Source organism: Phlebotomus papatasi, chromosome 1, assembly GCF_024763615.1.
Source record: "Phlebotomus papatasi isolate M1 chromosome 1, Ppap_2.1, whole genome shotgun sequence".
Taxonomy (NCBI): Eukaryota; Metazoa; Arthropoda; class Insecta; order Diptera; family Psychodidae; genus Phlebotomus; species Phlebotomus papatasi.
Window position 1 is genome coordinate 20,260,443 of NC_077222.1, and position 14,052 is coordinate 20,274,494.

Consider the following 14,052-nt stretch of genomic DNA (forward strand, 5'->3'; position numbering starts at 1 on the left):
CCTAGCGGTATTGATTTGCCAGTATTGCGCGGAACCACGGCGACTTTTCCAGTTCTTAAGTTTCTGTACACTTTCTATTTCTTTGTATAATCTTCTTTTTCTTATTTTTAACTTGAGCCGCCTCCCTTAATTTTATAATCCTAATTTCTTGGTCCACTCTATGCACTTAAAATTTTATCATTTTTAGCATCTTTTATATCATATTTAAAACTTCGTTGCACGTCTTATGTCTCTAATTTCTGACATTCACTGCATGCTTGGGTTTTTCTGAACTCTCTCAGTAGTGGCAAAAATACGTGCTTCTTTGAAGCCCGTTGCCACTTAATCCCATACCTATGCTCTGCTCTGTCTCCTTCCCTTACCTTACCAAATGAGATCAATCTGATCTGCATTTGAAGCTCGATTATATGAGCTGGCTTATACGGTCAATACACCATGGGTTTTTGCCGTTTACCTGGTGTGACCGGTTACGGTAAGACGGCGGCAGACGTAACCATGGCTTTGATTGGGAAAATAAATATAATAATAATAATAATAATAATAAAAATTGGTTTATTTTTTTCTAATTATTATCTAAGAAGGTTGAAGGTAAATTTCAAAAGTGTTTATTTTGTGTCATTAAAAAGTTTCATTAGAATTTCACTTTTAAAGTTTTAAATAAATTGAATATTGATCAAATTTAGTACAAGCTACATTTAGCGTTTAGAATTTTTTTATCTTGCAAAATTATTGATTTTCACTACGTAGCCATATTATATATATATAATAACTGCTTCACAGGCTTCACACAACATAAATAACAAATACCAAAAAGAAATTGCTCTGAAGTTGCGTTAGCAAAAAAAATATTTCACTTGATTTCTATTTCCTTACCTTTTCTCTTTCTTTTGAATTGTATTATGTGCAAAAGGAGTGTTTCCCCTCCCGGAAGGCTATCATTAGTAACATCCTTCGTCATTGTCTTAGCGCTCAAACCACTCCTTTACCTCACAAAGCCCATGAAAGGTGTTATCGAGACAAGCTGTGGACTGTGTTTCTTTTCATGTCTCTTCCGGGATGAAAATCGCTGTCATGTGATAAAGAAGTGAATCATGTCTTCCTTCGGAGAAAGGAAATGTGGGTTACATATTTTGTTCGATGGTAGGGGCCTCCAAATATCTATTTACAGAGACAGACGTTCAAAGATAGCTTCTTCGGAATTTTCTATATCAGCAAGGATGTTTTCTCCATCATCGAGCAATTTTTCAATCTTTTAGCGGATTCCAAGAATCTTATCATGATATTTTTTCTCATCCATTCACCTTCCGAACTCATGTCAAAATCGCAAAAAGTGGCAATAATTTTGGAACTTTATATTCTGTTGCTTCTTTTCTAGTTCTTTAATAACATCTAAGGTAGTTTCTTTAATTTTTCTGCATACCAGATTTTTGTAAAGATATTTTTCCATACCATTACACTTAATTCCTCTGGTATTATAGTGGTTCATATACCGAATTTTAATTGTGCAATGAAAGACAGCAATAGTGCTTTATTAAAATCTCTAATTATCATATTCTAACTCGAATACAATATCTGTCAATTTTTCTATAAGCAATAATCTCATCTAACTGTCTCATTGAATAAGGAATTAGGAACTATAAAGAATAATCACAGTTTGATGTTTGAATTGATCGGAAAGTGAATCAAGTGCAGAGATCAACAACAATTTGCCCGTAAGATGAAAAGTGAAGCGAAACCGCCAAGTGACTAACCTTGATTGCCTGCTCCAATATTTTATTTATTCGTTTTCATTCACCAACGGTACATTAGCGTGATCTTAACTTTTCATAATGCAATGCTATGACCTGCAATGCAAATTTCAATAATCTCACGCTTATCGAGACAATAAATAGCAATAAAAAATTTTTTATGATCTTTAATGTTGTGGCGTCACCAGTTCCACCCATGCCCCTTCACCGAGCCAAAATGAAACAATTCACATAATTGCACAGTATTTTTCTTAAGTAGCAGCACCGACTGCAGAATGGAATATTTTTGTGGTTCTGTTATCAGAAGGTGAATTACCATGTGGCAATTTAGTGCTCGTATTTCTGCTTAATGAAATATCTTTAAGCTGAAAGTTCTGGAAGGAAAACATCTTTATAATTGTGTTGTTTTAGCAGAATTGTTTCTTTACGGAAGCTATACTCAAGAATACTTGTCAAATTGTTTTACCAGAAATATACAAAACAATCTTTCAAAGTTGACTTAAAACTATATAAACAAGTTATGCATTACTGCATTTCTACTAAATTGTCTATAAACTTTACACAGTCTTCTTTTGTGCATTCGAAAAAAAATACCCAAGCAGCATGTCGCAACAATTATCGTAATTTTAGTATCCAAGTTACCAAGTAAAGTGGTGGCAAAGCATCCCAGGCTTAGCGAAATTCTCGAACTCGAGACTTAGATGCCATGCCTCAAAAGGAATTTCATATCATTTACCGTATACCGGTTCTCAACCGATTTTGAAAGATTCATAAATCACTCAAAAGATCGCCTAAAATAGCTTAAGAGTAACAAAATTGATTTTCGGTTAAAATTTGGTTATCGGCTCATTTCCGGTTTATTACTGAATTTGACTTACCAGAAATTCTAAGACCTTTCCAACGAGCCTAAGCATTATACCATTAATTTGAGGAATACACTCTCGAGAGCCTTTTAAACCTTCAACATTGAAAAAACGTTATTTAGAATATTTCAATCAGGGGCATGATATTTCCTATGTTTCCCATGTGTTTCTAGCAAGTCGAAATTTTTTTGAGTTTATTAGCTGTTTTCTGTCATTGTAGAATGAATTAGTAAAAAATACTAATACGAAATAAAAGCCAATTTAATACCGAAGAGGCAACCGAAAACCCTAAATTGACAATCTACGTAGTTTTGGAGATATGTCGTGAAATGTGTACGAAAACAGGGAAAAAATTACAATAAAACTGATCGAATTTTTCAGAGCTAATGTCACCCCTTGATTTCAACAGTGTTTTCGTAGGTATACGAACAAAATGTGGAAGTTTGAAATTTTTGGGGGTGAAAATCAAGGGATTATATAAACCACTCTCTGTGAAATACAAGTAAAATTAGCAAAGTCCTAATTTGCTAATTTTACGCTAATTACTAAACGTCAATTGCAAAAGATTATATAGAATTATAATAGTCTGTCGTATTTTTAAAATTAAATTAAGGTAAAATAGAGTAATTTTTAATCAGATGTGGAATGATATCTTTTTGACGCTATCGAATCGATAGTGTCGATAAAACTGTGCCTGTTAGAATTAGTAAATGACAGGTTTTTAAACATAATTGGGCTACTTTTATCGTACGGTTCTTAAAAGAATTTCACTGTTGATAAATATTTACATTAGGATAAATGTCCTAATTCAAAACCATTTCCAGACACTTTAACTTTGACAGAAGATTCAACACATTAAGTTTAATTTTTTCTGAAGAGAAATACATAAATTTGCTCCTTAACTCCTTTAGAATGTTACTGTTTAGTTAAAATTCTTTAGATATAATTTGAAAACTTCTTAAATGCAAAAAAATACACGAGTGCAAAATGCTTCTATTGGAAACATATTAATCCAAATAGAGACAAGGGAAAATTCCTAATTGGAGACAAACAGTGTAACTGAAACCGCGACGAAAGGCTTCCAAAACCTTGTTGAGTTGCTCTTGAGTGCAGAATTTGTTCTTATTCCTGGTCTTTTCTCCTTTCCCATATAAAACAATAAGGAAATCTCTCCAAAAAAAATCATATTTACGGGGTTTCCTATTGAAGCATTTGCAAATACTTCAGAAAAACCCATTTTGATCACGAAATAGGTAATTATTTCATTTGAAAACTTTACGTAGCGTTAACAATAAAGACTAGCACTTAATTTAACTAGAATTAGCCAGAAATATGACATAAATGTTTAACAAAACGAATAAACAACAGTCACCTTATTGTGTTTTTCATTGGAAAACATGGTTGATCGATGAAAAGTTTCTGAGAAATTAACAAATTAAAATTTGTAAATATGAATGGATTTTCGCTTTATTTGAAACAAAATTTACTAAATAATGAAACCGTGATATAGAAAATAATATAATAATTTAGTACTGTATTAATCATGAGAACAATGACGTTTCCATTTGGAGTAGCAAAAAATTCCATTTGGAGCAGGTTTTGAATTAGCTTAGTTTACCTTAAGTACAGAAAATGCAGCAATCATTTAAATTTTTCAGAATCGACAGTTGATAATATCGAAAAGAAGTTGTCATGACACCCCAGTTTTCTTTTTATTTCTTCTTTTTTTTTTGGTTTACTTTTTGTCATTTGAAATACAGAAAAAAAATTTCAAATTCCCCCCCCCCCGCCCTTCCACCTGAAGTACGATACCTTTCTAGTAGTTTCCCTTGGCACACTCTTATCCATGTTATCAGTCCTACTACATTGTAACTAATTTATGTTACTTGAGTAAAATGATTAACACAGCTGAGGAGGGGACAGGACACTTTAAGAACAGTGCATCAATCTCATTCTACTGGCACTAGCAATTTTAAAATAGTAACAATCAACCGTCTCGTCGAATCAACAGAGTTCATTATTATCAAAACACAACAGTAGGATATTTCAAATTGCCCCTTCTTCCCCCAATAATTTTATTTATAAAAAAAATCCACCGACTATTTCGAAAATAAGCGTTTTTGGAAGTCACGAAATATTTGCACCACAATCACACGATATTCCATGTTATTTTGGATTTTTTTTTACATAATTGACGATGCAGGGCAAAAAAAATTGGAACTTTTGCATTAGAAATATGTGGCAATTGAATATATGATCTTTCCCAATATCCAATTGAGAGAAACTAGCAATTTCACTGATTTCTATGTGGTTTCTATGATAAATATCACGAGAGAATTCGTAAAATGTGCGTTGCACTTAGCAATGTATTAGCTTCTTTTTTTGTTAACTTCTCTTTTCATCAACTTTCAATTAATCGCATTCTTTCAGACAACGTCAAAGAACGTCGATTGGAGGTGTTTACCTCTTGATTATTCTCGCTGACTCATGAGGAGAATATAGTGAAGTCATCTGAAGCATGTTCTTAGATTGCGTTGGTTGAAATACTTTCAATTTCAGATATTATAGGATTAGAACCGCTTGATATACAGCAAAGTCATCTGAATATGAAGCTGTTATGTAGAAAAAAACGGAATAATTTGTAAAACTCTAATATCATGTTAGTTGAGATTATTTACAATCTCGTACGTTCTATTCTAAGATCGTCCAAATGTTGATATCGATAATATATAGTTAAGTCTCCGACATTTTCAATAAAACTATAAATTTTAATGTTAAATTTAAATTGGTGTCCCATGAAGATAAATATGATCATTAAACTGCTCATACAATTATTCAAGTTTGGACTGGTAAAGAGGATCTTATTTCTGTCAAGGAATGGAATAAATTAAAGACATTTAGAAATTCCCAGCCTCTACCATTTAATATTTCTTTTCTTTCATTCTCTTGGAATATAGGAAATGGTTTATACAGGCTTTGGTTTTGGCTTTGGTTTCGAACACACTTCATTTTTGTCACATTCGTTAATTGAACCTGACCTATTTTTTTCAAAAAATGTGTGACTTAGGACTAGTTATTAAAATAAGTTGGCATAGATAGGTCACTTTCATTAAAGGAATATGGGAAAAATATGAATTGATCGAAACCAGATTATGTGAAAAGCATGAAAACCTTACCCTAATATGGGAGATTGGGGCAGAATTAGCCTGCAAATAAAATGTATTTTTATCTATAACACTGTGCAACAATTTTAAACTTTTTTTGTCCCTGGATTCTCATGCTATTTTTTCTATTGCCAGGATCAAATGATTTACGAAAATACTTATCATTTTGATTTTATTTTGTTTTTGCGCCTGGAATCTATAGGCAAAACCGTTTTTGCCGTTTATTGATACTTGTGTACCTATATCTCCGATTCTGCTGAACCGATTTATTTCTTAATAATGGAACATTTGTTCTCCTTTGAATGCCCGATACTCCTCTGGACAGATAGATTTCGTGAATCTGACACTAGGGGCGCTGTAGTCTGATATATGTCAGAAAACATGAAAAAATCAAACCTTTTAGCAACTTTAATCAAAAATATCTCGAAAACTAGGACTGTCCCTAACAATCTATTTTATGAGTTTTTGATAGAGAATTTTATTAGTTACATTTTCATCGATGTGCAACTTCTCACTCAGTTGTTTTTTAACCTCGAAATTGAGGTTCAAACGAAAATCGAGCACTTAGCCAATTAGAGAAAATCTTGACTATTTCACACATTTTGACTTTTTTTTCAAATTCAGAAAATCCATGGTATTTCTTTTACTTGTTTTTGACAACTGTAGAAGTTTAATAATTTTTACTGTTGTTACGCAAAACCAACGTGAAGATAATTATATATTGATGGGGATACCGGAAATTATCGGGAAATAGGTTCTCTCAAGAAAAACTCATCAACTTCTTCCAAAGCTTTCGGCTCATGCTCCGAGGCTTCATCAGTGGCTGGAACAAAAGAGAGAGCCATTCTTTCTTCATATCTATGATTTTGATCTCTTTTTCTCAACCAACTGAAGTCTGCTATTTCTGACTATTTCTCTTTTGAGATTCGTTAATAAGGGTCAACACAACACTATACAAAAACAAAGGATCCCATACCACCTAAACAGGGGCGTAACAGCTAGGGGGCAGGCGTATATTGCCCCCCCCCCCTTACCTGCCTCAGCCCCACTCCTTAGCAGGCGACTATCTGTCCCAAAATTTGCTTAAATTTTGCATTGTTCGTCTGCAAAATCAAAACTCGGTAAAATCTGAATACAGGTCAGACATTGTATGTAATGTCTCATGTGGTGAATGTGATATGAAGTGGGTCCCGATCAAAATCCCGAAAGCTAAAATCCTAAAGCTAAGATCCAAAAGCCAAAATCTCGAATTCTTAAAAGTGTCAGCTACTCCCACGATTGCTGTCGCGCTTTCTGGAGGCAAAGGGAAATTTTCAGTGTCTTGGGAATCCTTAATATAATTTCCTATAATATATAATTATCCTTAATATAATTTCATCCCTTTCAGGATTTTGAACATTCGAGATTTTGGTTTGCAGGATTGTGGCTGCCTCCGGAATAAATAATGGCTGTACCTTTTGCTCCAACCACTGATGATTAAGGGTCGGAGCCTGAGCCGAAAGCTTTGAGAAAAGTTGATGAGTTTCTCTTCAGAGATCCCATTTCCCGACGATTCCCGGTATTCCCATTAATATCCTCATTCCAGGTTTTGGGAACTTCAACCGGCAACCGGGCTCTTGACCAGCTTTCGCGTACTCTTTTTGTCAGTGGGGTTGTAATCTAGAACTTGCCTTAACATAAAAGCCAAAAAAAAATTTAATATGTTACATCGGTTTTTAATTTGACTTTTCTATGTTTAAATGGTTTAAACATTAAACATTAGAATCAATTAAATACAAACTTTATCAGGTTTTGAACTATAAAAATTTTACATTTAATAAAAGGAAGTGGGGCACCTTTGAAAGTGGGGCACCTTTGAAATTGAGTTTTTTCTCCTACGTTTAAATGGAACTGAGCCATATTATAATACAGTGCCCGCTTCGTTATTCGGATGATTGGGAGACAATATGATAGATGTCTGCTTCGTAATCCGGATGGATTCTTTGAATTTGTTCAACATCTCGAAAATATAACACAAGTTTTTTTTTTTGGAAAATTAAAATAAAATTTTAAAGAATATTAAGAGAACATAATTAGAGAATTCTATGCTATTGTACTTCATTTATTAAACAATTCATCACAGGATAATTAATTTTCATTGCTGAACACAAATGCATACATGACCTCAAAATTATTTTAAATGTAACCGTCGATAACTCGTCCGGATTAAGCCGATCCGAATTAGAGAACGGGCACTGTATGTATAATTTAGTTTCTCAATGTGTTTGTGCAGCTAAACTATATCACAATAAGGCTCAATTTTATTTAAAAACTAGGTGAAAAATCCCAATTTCAATGGTGCCCCATTTTCAAAGGTGCCCCACTTCCCTCTAATTAAATAAAAAATATTTGAATTTTGAACTTTCAGTATTTTGATTTTTAAGAACAAAACAGACATATTTTAAAACTCTTATTCATTTTTTATGCTAATGCAGTTTATAATAAGTTTATCACGTTTATAATTTTTAAGTTTTTTGAGGCAAGTGTCTTCAAAATGCACTAAACATAATTAATTTTCAATTTTGAATACAAAATTCCAGGTAGGGTAAGTGTGCCTAATTCCGACCAGCTTGCAATTTCGGCCACCTTTTTTGTTCCTCGAATTTCCATGAATTTTTGGTTTTTACATACTGTAGAGATTGTACAACGCAAAAGAATAACAAAAAATGTAGTTTCGACAAACGAGATGACGTGAAAAAGGCATTGGAAGAGTTCCTGAAGGGCAAGAAACTATGAGAATGAAGGTGGCCGAAATAGGGCGCCAAAGCTATGTCTACATTTTTATTCATTTTAAAATGTATTCAGAATGATTTTAAAGTAAATAAAGACGATAAACTGTCTACAATGTTCTAAGCAACACTCCTTAAGTAAAAGGAATAAATAAATCAATTTCTATTAAAGATATTGCATTTCAAACTTGAGACTTTGGTGCTTGCATGCAACTATGTCGAAATTTGGCACACTTACCCTAAATGAGAGTATTTATACCAAGTCGAGAGGTTCTAAGTGCTAGATACCCTGGATTACGTTTTAACAAATCGCTCATATTAGGAAGGTACTACTCTAACCAATCGTATACTTTGGGTAAACTCCTTTAATTTTTTGCTCTTTCTCTGTCTTTTTTGTTAAAGAAATAAAATGATGAATTTTGAATCTGTAATGGCTCCGGCACACCTTTTAGACCAGGAAAATTTCATGAAGACGAAATTCGCATCCCTTTCTTTCTCACATGTTTTGTATATGACTATCTCATTCTTTCGCATACCAAATTCGATTGATCGAAATTGAATTTGGTGTGATGTTTAAAAGAAGAAGAAGAGTGCAAGAGAATGAGATAGACATATGCAAAGAATGTGAGAAAGAAATAGCTTCGAATTTCGACTTCATGAAATTTTCCTGATCTAAAAGGTGTGCCGGAGACATAACATTCAAAATAAACTTGAGATATGGAGTTGTGTCTCTGTAATATGAAATGAGTTGTAATATGAAATTAATAGAGGAGAAGCGAGGGATATTTTAACACAGTGTTAGGGTAAGTGTGTCAAATTTCGGCATAGTTGCATACAAGCGACAAAGTCTCACGTTTGAAATGTAATATTTTTAATAAAAATTGAATATTTTTGATACTCTTTTATAAGGAGTGTTGCTTGGAACCTTGCAGACAGATTATCATATTTATTTTCTCTAAAATCATTCTTAATACATTTTAAAATGAATAAAAATGTAGACATAGCATTGGTGGCCTATTTCGGCCACCTTCATTCTCACAGTTCCTTGTCCTTCCAGAAATCTTTCAATGTCTTTTTCAGATCATCTTACTCGTCGAAGCGACATTTTTTGTTTTTTTTTTTTTTGTATTGTACAATCTCAAGGGAATGCACAAACAAAAAATTCATGGAAATTAGAAGCTGGCCGGAATTTGGCACACTTACCCTATTCATTTCCACAAAAATCATTTTAGAAATGAGTATGAACTTGGTTGGAGCTGACTCTATCCTTATTTTTAACTTGCATTTCTGGAAATAAGATGGAAACAAGATTCTGAAATAATATTCATTGCATTGCAGAATCCAATTTCTTTTGAAGACGTATTCTTCTTAGGTGTGATTTTTATGGATTCTTAGGATTCTTACGTATTAAATCCGATTATCAAGATTTTGATCTACTTTGTTTCTACACTAAATTGAAAAATATAATTAATAAACATGTGAGTGTGAGAAATATGCCCTGTTCTGTCCTAAATAATACATTCGTGCGTAAATTTGTAATAAAATTATCAATTCAAGCGGTATGTGGACTTCCAACCCAAATCCCTAATCTTTCCGCTTCCTTTTCTACCCTGATATCAACTAACCAATTTCCGGGATATTGAATACACGGATTGGGATATTAATTGATTTAATTTATTCAACAATGGCAAAGGAAACAAAGACTCCCAGAGAGGTAATTACAAAAGTCTGCAAGAAGTGGTGCACCACATGGGATTCCGTGCTCAACCCCTCGAGTGTTTTATTGTGTGCGACTTGACCAGATAGAGATTAATCGGATTACATCGTTTATAAATCAGTTTTGTGCAATATCACATAAAATTCCAGCCCAGCGTTAACTGAACCATGTACCAAAAATTGCATAATTCTGCACCATCGGAATATGTATTTGTGTATATAAAGTTCAGAAAAACCTCAATTGGTGTGGCTTTATAGAGGAAAAATTATTAAATTCCCTAATCATGCCACACAGGTACATATCTCAATTGCAATTGGTGCAATTGTTATATTAAATATTCACTCAGAGAGTGTTGCAAACCGATCTAATTGTTGGCCACGAGCCAGAGATGAAAGACATGTGTGGAGGAGAGAACACAATACCCATATACTCCAGGGAGTGGTCTCAATTAATAACAGAAAATTCTTCAGCTTGAGTTTCTTCTCTTTATTTCATAGGAATAATCTTTTAATGGATCTTTTATGTCTTCGGCTTCCTCATGGCCAGTGCATAAGGTACTGAATTGATTTTAATATACAAGTATTTTGTCATTATAACAATACTATACCGAGGAGTTCCTCAATTGAGAACCGTCCTGCATTTTCTGATGGATCCATATGGGAAAATGCAGGAGGTGTATCACTAGATGAGTTATGAGAAAATGTAGTGTGGAAGATGGTAAAGATGGACGAGTGATAGGTGATCAAGAGCAAGAGCAAAGGGTCGTCATTTGGAGAGCGTCAATGAAAAGTTGTGATTTCTTCGAAAAGATGGTAAAATTCGGCAGTTTTATTCAAATTGGTTTTCTTTCATCTCGTAATTTAATCTTTTTTGGTGGAGAAGCTTTCCATGGTTTGGGTGGAAACTCTTCGTCCGACAGCTCAGCAGTGGTGAGGATCGCTGCGGACGCCTCAATAGTGATGGTAGGCGCGGGAGGCGGCTTCAGCGTGCGCAGCGGCATGCGCCGCCTTGGCGTGCTGTACCTCAGGGGTCTCAACAGGGACACCATTGTGGATCACGGGCACATGGTGGGCAGCGGCAGCGTGCGTCCAGGCACCGTGAGCTCCGTCCCAGCGACCATCATAGTGTCCATCGTCCCAACGTCCGTCGTACTGTCCGTCATCGTGGCTGTATCCGGCCTTGCTCTGAGCCTCAGCAACAGCGGCGAAGTGAGCAGCCTTAGCGTGGGCGACTTCGGGTGTGTCAACGGGTCCGGCATGGTGGTGGACGGGAGCGACGGCATAGTGAGCGGGGGCGTAGCCATGTCCACGGGCAGCGGCATGGGCGGCAAAGTGGGCAGACTTGGCAGCGGCGATTTCGGGTGTGTCCAGGACAACGCCATTGGGAGCCAGAGGAGCATATCCGTGGTGGACGGGAGCGTAGGCAGCATAGTGGTGTCCTCCAGCCTTGGCGTGAGCGGCAGCATGGGCGGCCTTGGCGTGCTGCACTTCGGGGGTATCAACGGGGACTCCGTTGTGGATCACGGGAACGTGGTAACCTCCCCAGGCGGCAGAACGCTTGTAGAGATGATGGAGTCCATGGCGGGCAGCGGCGTGGGCGGCGAAGTGGTTGAGCTTGGCATGCTGAACCTCAGGGGTCTCGAGAGGACCACCCTGATAGCCGAGTCCGGCATGAGCCCATGGGCCAGCGTAGACCAGAGGAGCGTGGGCGTGGTAGAGGGCTGGAGCAGCAACGACAGCTGGTGCTGGTCCCTTTGGCAAGTTGGTGGCAGACACTTGGAAACCTATTGAGACACTGTTAGTTAAATCTGGCTAGGTCTGAAGACTGGATTGTGACTCACCATTGTGAGGATCGGCGGTGTAGTGGACAGACTGGAGGAGTCCGTGTCCATCGACGTAGCTGTAGGCACCGCGGGTGAAACCGTGGGAGGATTCCTCATGTTTCTGGGAGTTGGGGTCGGCATAGCCGTAGGCATAGTTGCCATGGCCATCCTGACTGTGGTACTGGGAGGACAGACCAGCATATGGGGTGGCTGTGCACGCCACAACGAAGAGAGCTGCCACAATCTGCAATATTCCACATTATCACACATTTTGCACTCTAAATTGTCGGAGAGTCAGCAATTAATCTACATAATGACTGACTAAGTGATTAGGTCTTATGCATTAACACTATGCAATTTCACTGTGATTAGCACAATTTTGCGGATGGAAAGAGATCACTTTTCCCTATTACAGCACTGAGAAATTATGTCTTGTACAACAGCACTGATTTTTTTTTAGTCTGATCTTCACATAATCCACGAAATGGGTTGATTGAGGTCTGAAGTAGTCTGAGCAGGATAAGGGATACTTACAAATGCCTTCATGATGATTTTGTGTGATTCCTCGGTCCGCTTGAGACAAAAAAAACTGCTCTTGGTAACCTCCTAGATTCGTTGGAGTCTAGGACTGTTAGTGAACTGTACCGAACCATCGGGCTGGCCAGCATTATATACCCAAAGTTGATCACGATCTCCACTACAATTGCTCACTTCCTCGCACCAAGTGCTCTCTGTCTCGCTCCAAGGAGGGGGCACCTGAAGTCTTTTCTTCAGGTGGAGACTCTCGCGGTTTCATCGCGATGTGTATATGTATTGATCATGTTGCCGGCACCACCAGCCAAAACCCATGACCTTGCTTTCCCCATCACACCAGTCAATTGGGAGGAGAGGTGAGACTGCATATACACCTCCACCTCATGCGAGAGTGCATGAGACATGGAGGCAGGAGGAAGTTTAGCAGCTCACAATTCCCCCAAACTTGAACCACATATTCCGCGTTTATATTGTTGTAATTACGAGCAATTTCAAGAATTTTAATTACTTTATATAATAGGCACAAAAGTCGTGCTCACCGATACACTTTACCCATAAGCACCTATTGCTTGAGATTTAGAAGAGTGCTATAAGATTGAGAGCAAAAAACTTCTGGTAATGCTGGACATGTGTTGAAGGTATTGGGGGGAAAAAAGGTATCTCACATCACCATGATATTGGATATCTTTGTCGCAACATTGTGCACTAGTCCACTATAAGGTGACGCAAGGAATTTTGATTGGAAATCGACGTTTTTCTTGTGCCCAACACACCACCCAATAATTGTAGTATAATTGTTCAAGCGATCCCATAAATGGGCACTTTTACATTGTTAATAACTATATGTACTTATCTAGGTTTTTTGTGTGTGACCAATGTCCCCTTGTTCCGCATGTGTGACTATATAATTTTTCACTATATAAACCTTCTGGTATTGCGAACTTGCTCGTGCAAGGAGGAAACACACAAAACCCACCCACACACTCCATCCCATTCCGAAATAAAGCAAGAAATCTCAAAACAAATTGGAATGGTGCCTATTGATCAAAATCACTCTCAAACTGAGCTCAAGAGTGAGATATCACAGCTAAAATCTCTCTCTGCTAATACCTCCCAATGAATTTCTGCTGGATTTATTATTGAAAAATCAACCCAGGAGCGAGTGTCAGGTACCACCTGCTGATTTAAACACCCATAAATCTTAATTACGTACTTAGCACTATTTTGAAATCAAATCAATATCAAAAACTTCATTCCACCCGTATTTTCAACCCATATATCCTCCCAGTATTGCGATATCCTACCACGCTCCCTCACATGTGAAAATGCCCCCAACTTTGACTATATTTCCCATTTCATTAACTCTCGCAGATGTTTCCCAGGAAAATAGAGATTATCCACTATATTTGCTCTATTAATACAACTGAGAATTAAAC

The 14,052-nt window shown here is 36.6% G+C and overlaps 1 protein-coding gene across 1 annotated transcript; it reads right to left on the reverse strand.

Moving 5' to 3' along the window:
* Positions 1–10,727: 10,727 nt before the first annotated feature.
* Positions 10,728–13,736, reverse strand: LOC129798153 (histidine-rich protein PFHRP-II). Its single transcript, XM_055841153.1, has 3 exons — positions 12,617–13,736; positions 12,101–12,326; positions 10,728–12,043 (listed from the first exon to the last, which is right to left on the reverse strand). Exons 1-3 carry the CDS (start codon positions 12,626–12,628, stop codon positions 11,211–11,213), a joined length of 1,071 nt encoding a protein of 356 aa, XP_055697128.1. The 5' UTR covers positions 12,629–13,736; the 3' UTR covers positions 10,728–11,210.
* Between the last annotated feature and the right edge of the window lie 316 nt (positions 13,737–14,052).

What these genes read in the sequence shown, in the direction of transcription:
- LOC129798153 (XM_055841153.1), bottom strand. An exon ending in CACCGCCGATCCTCACAATG is followed by an intron (nt 12,044 to 12,100) that starts GTGAGTCACAAT and finishes GTGTCTCAATAG; the next exon opens with GTTTCCAAGTGTCTGCCACC.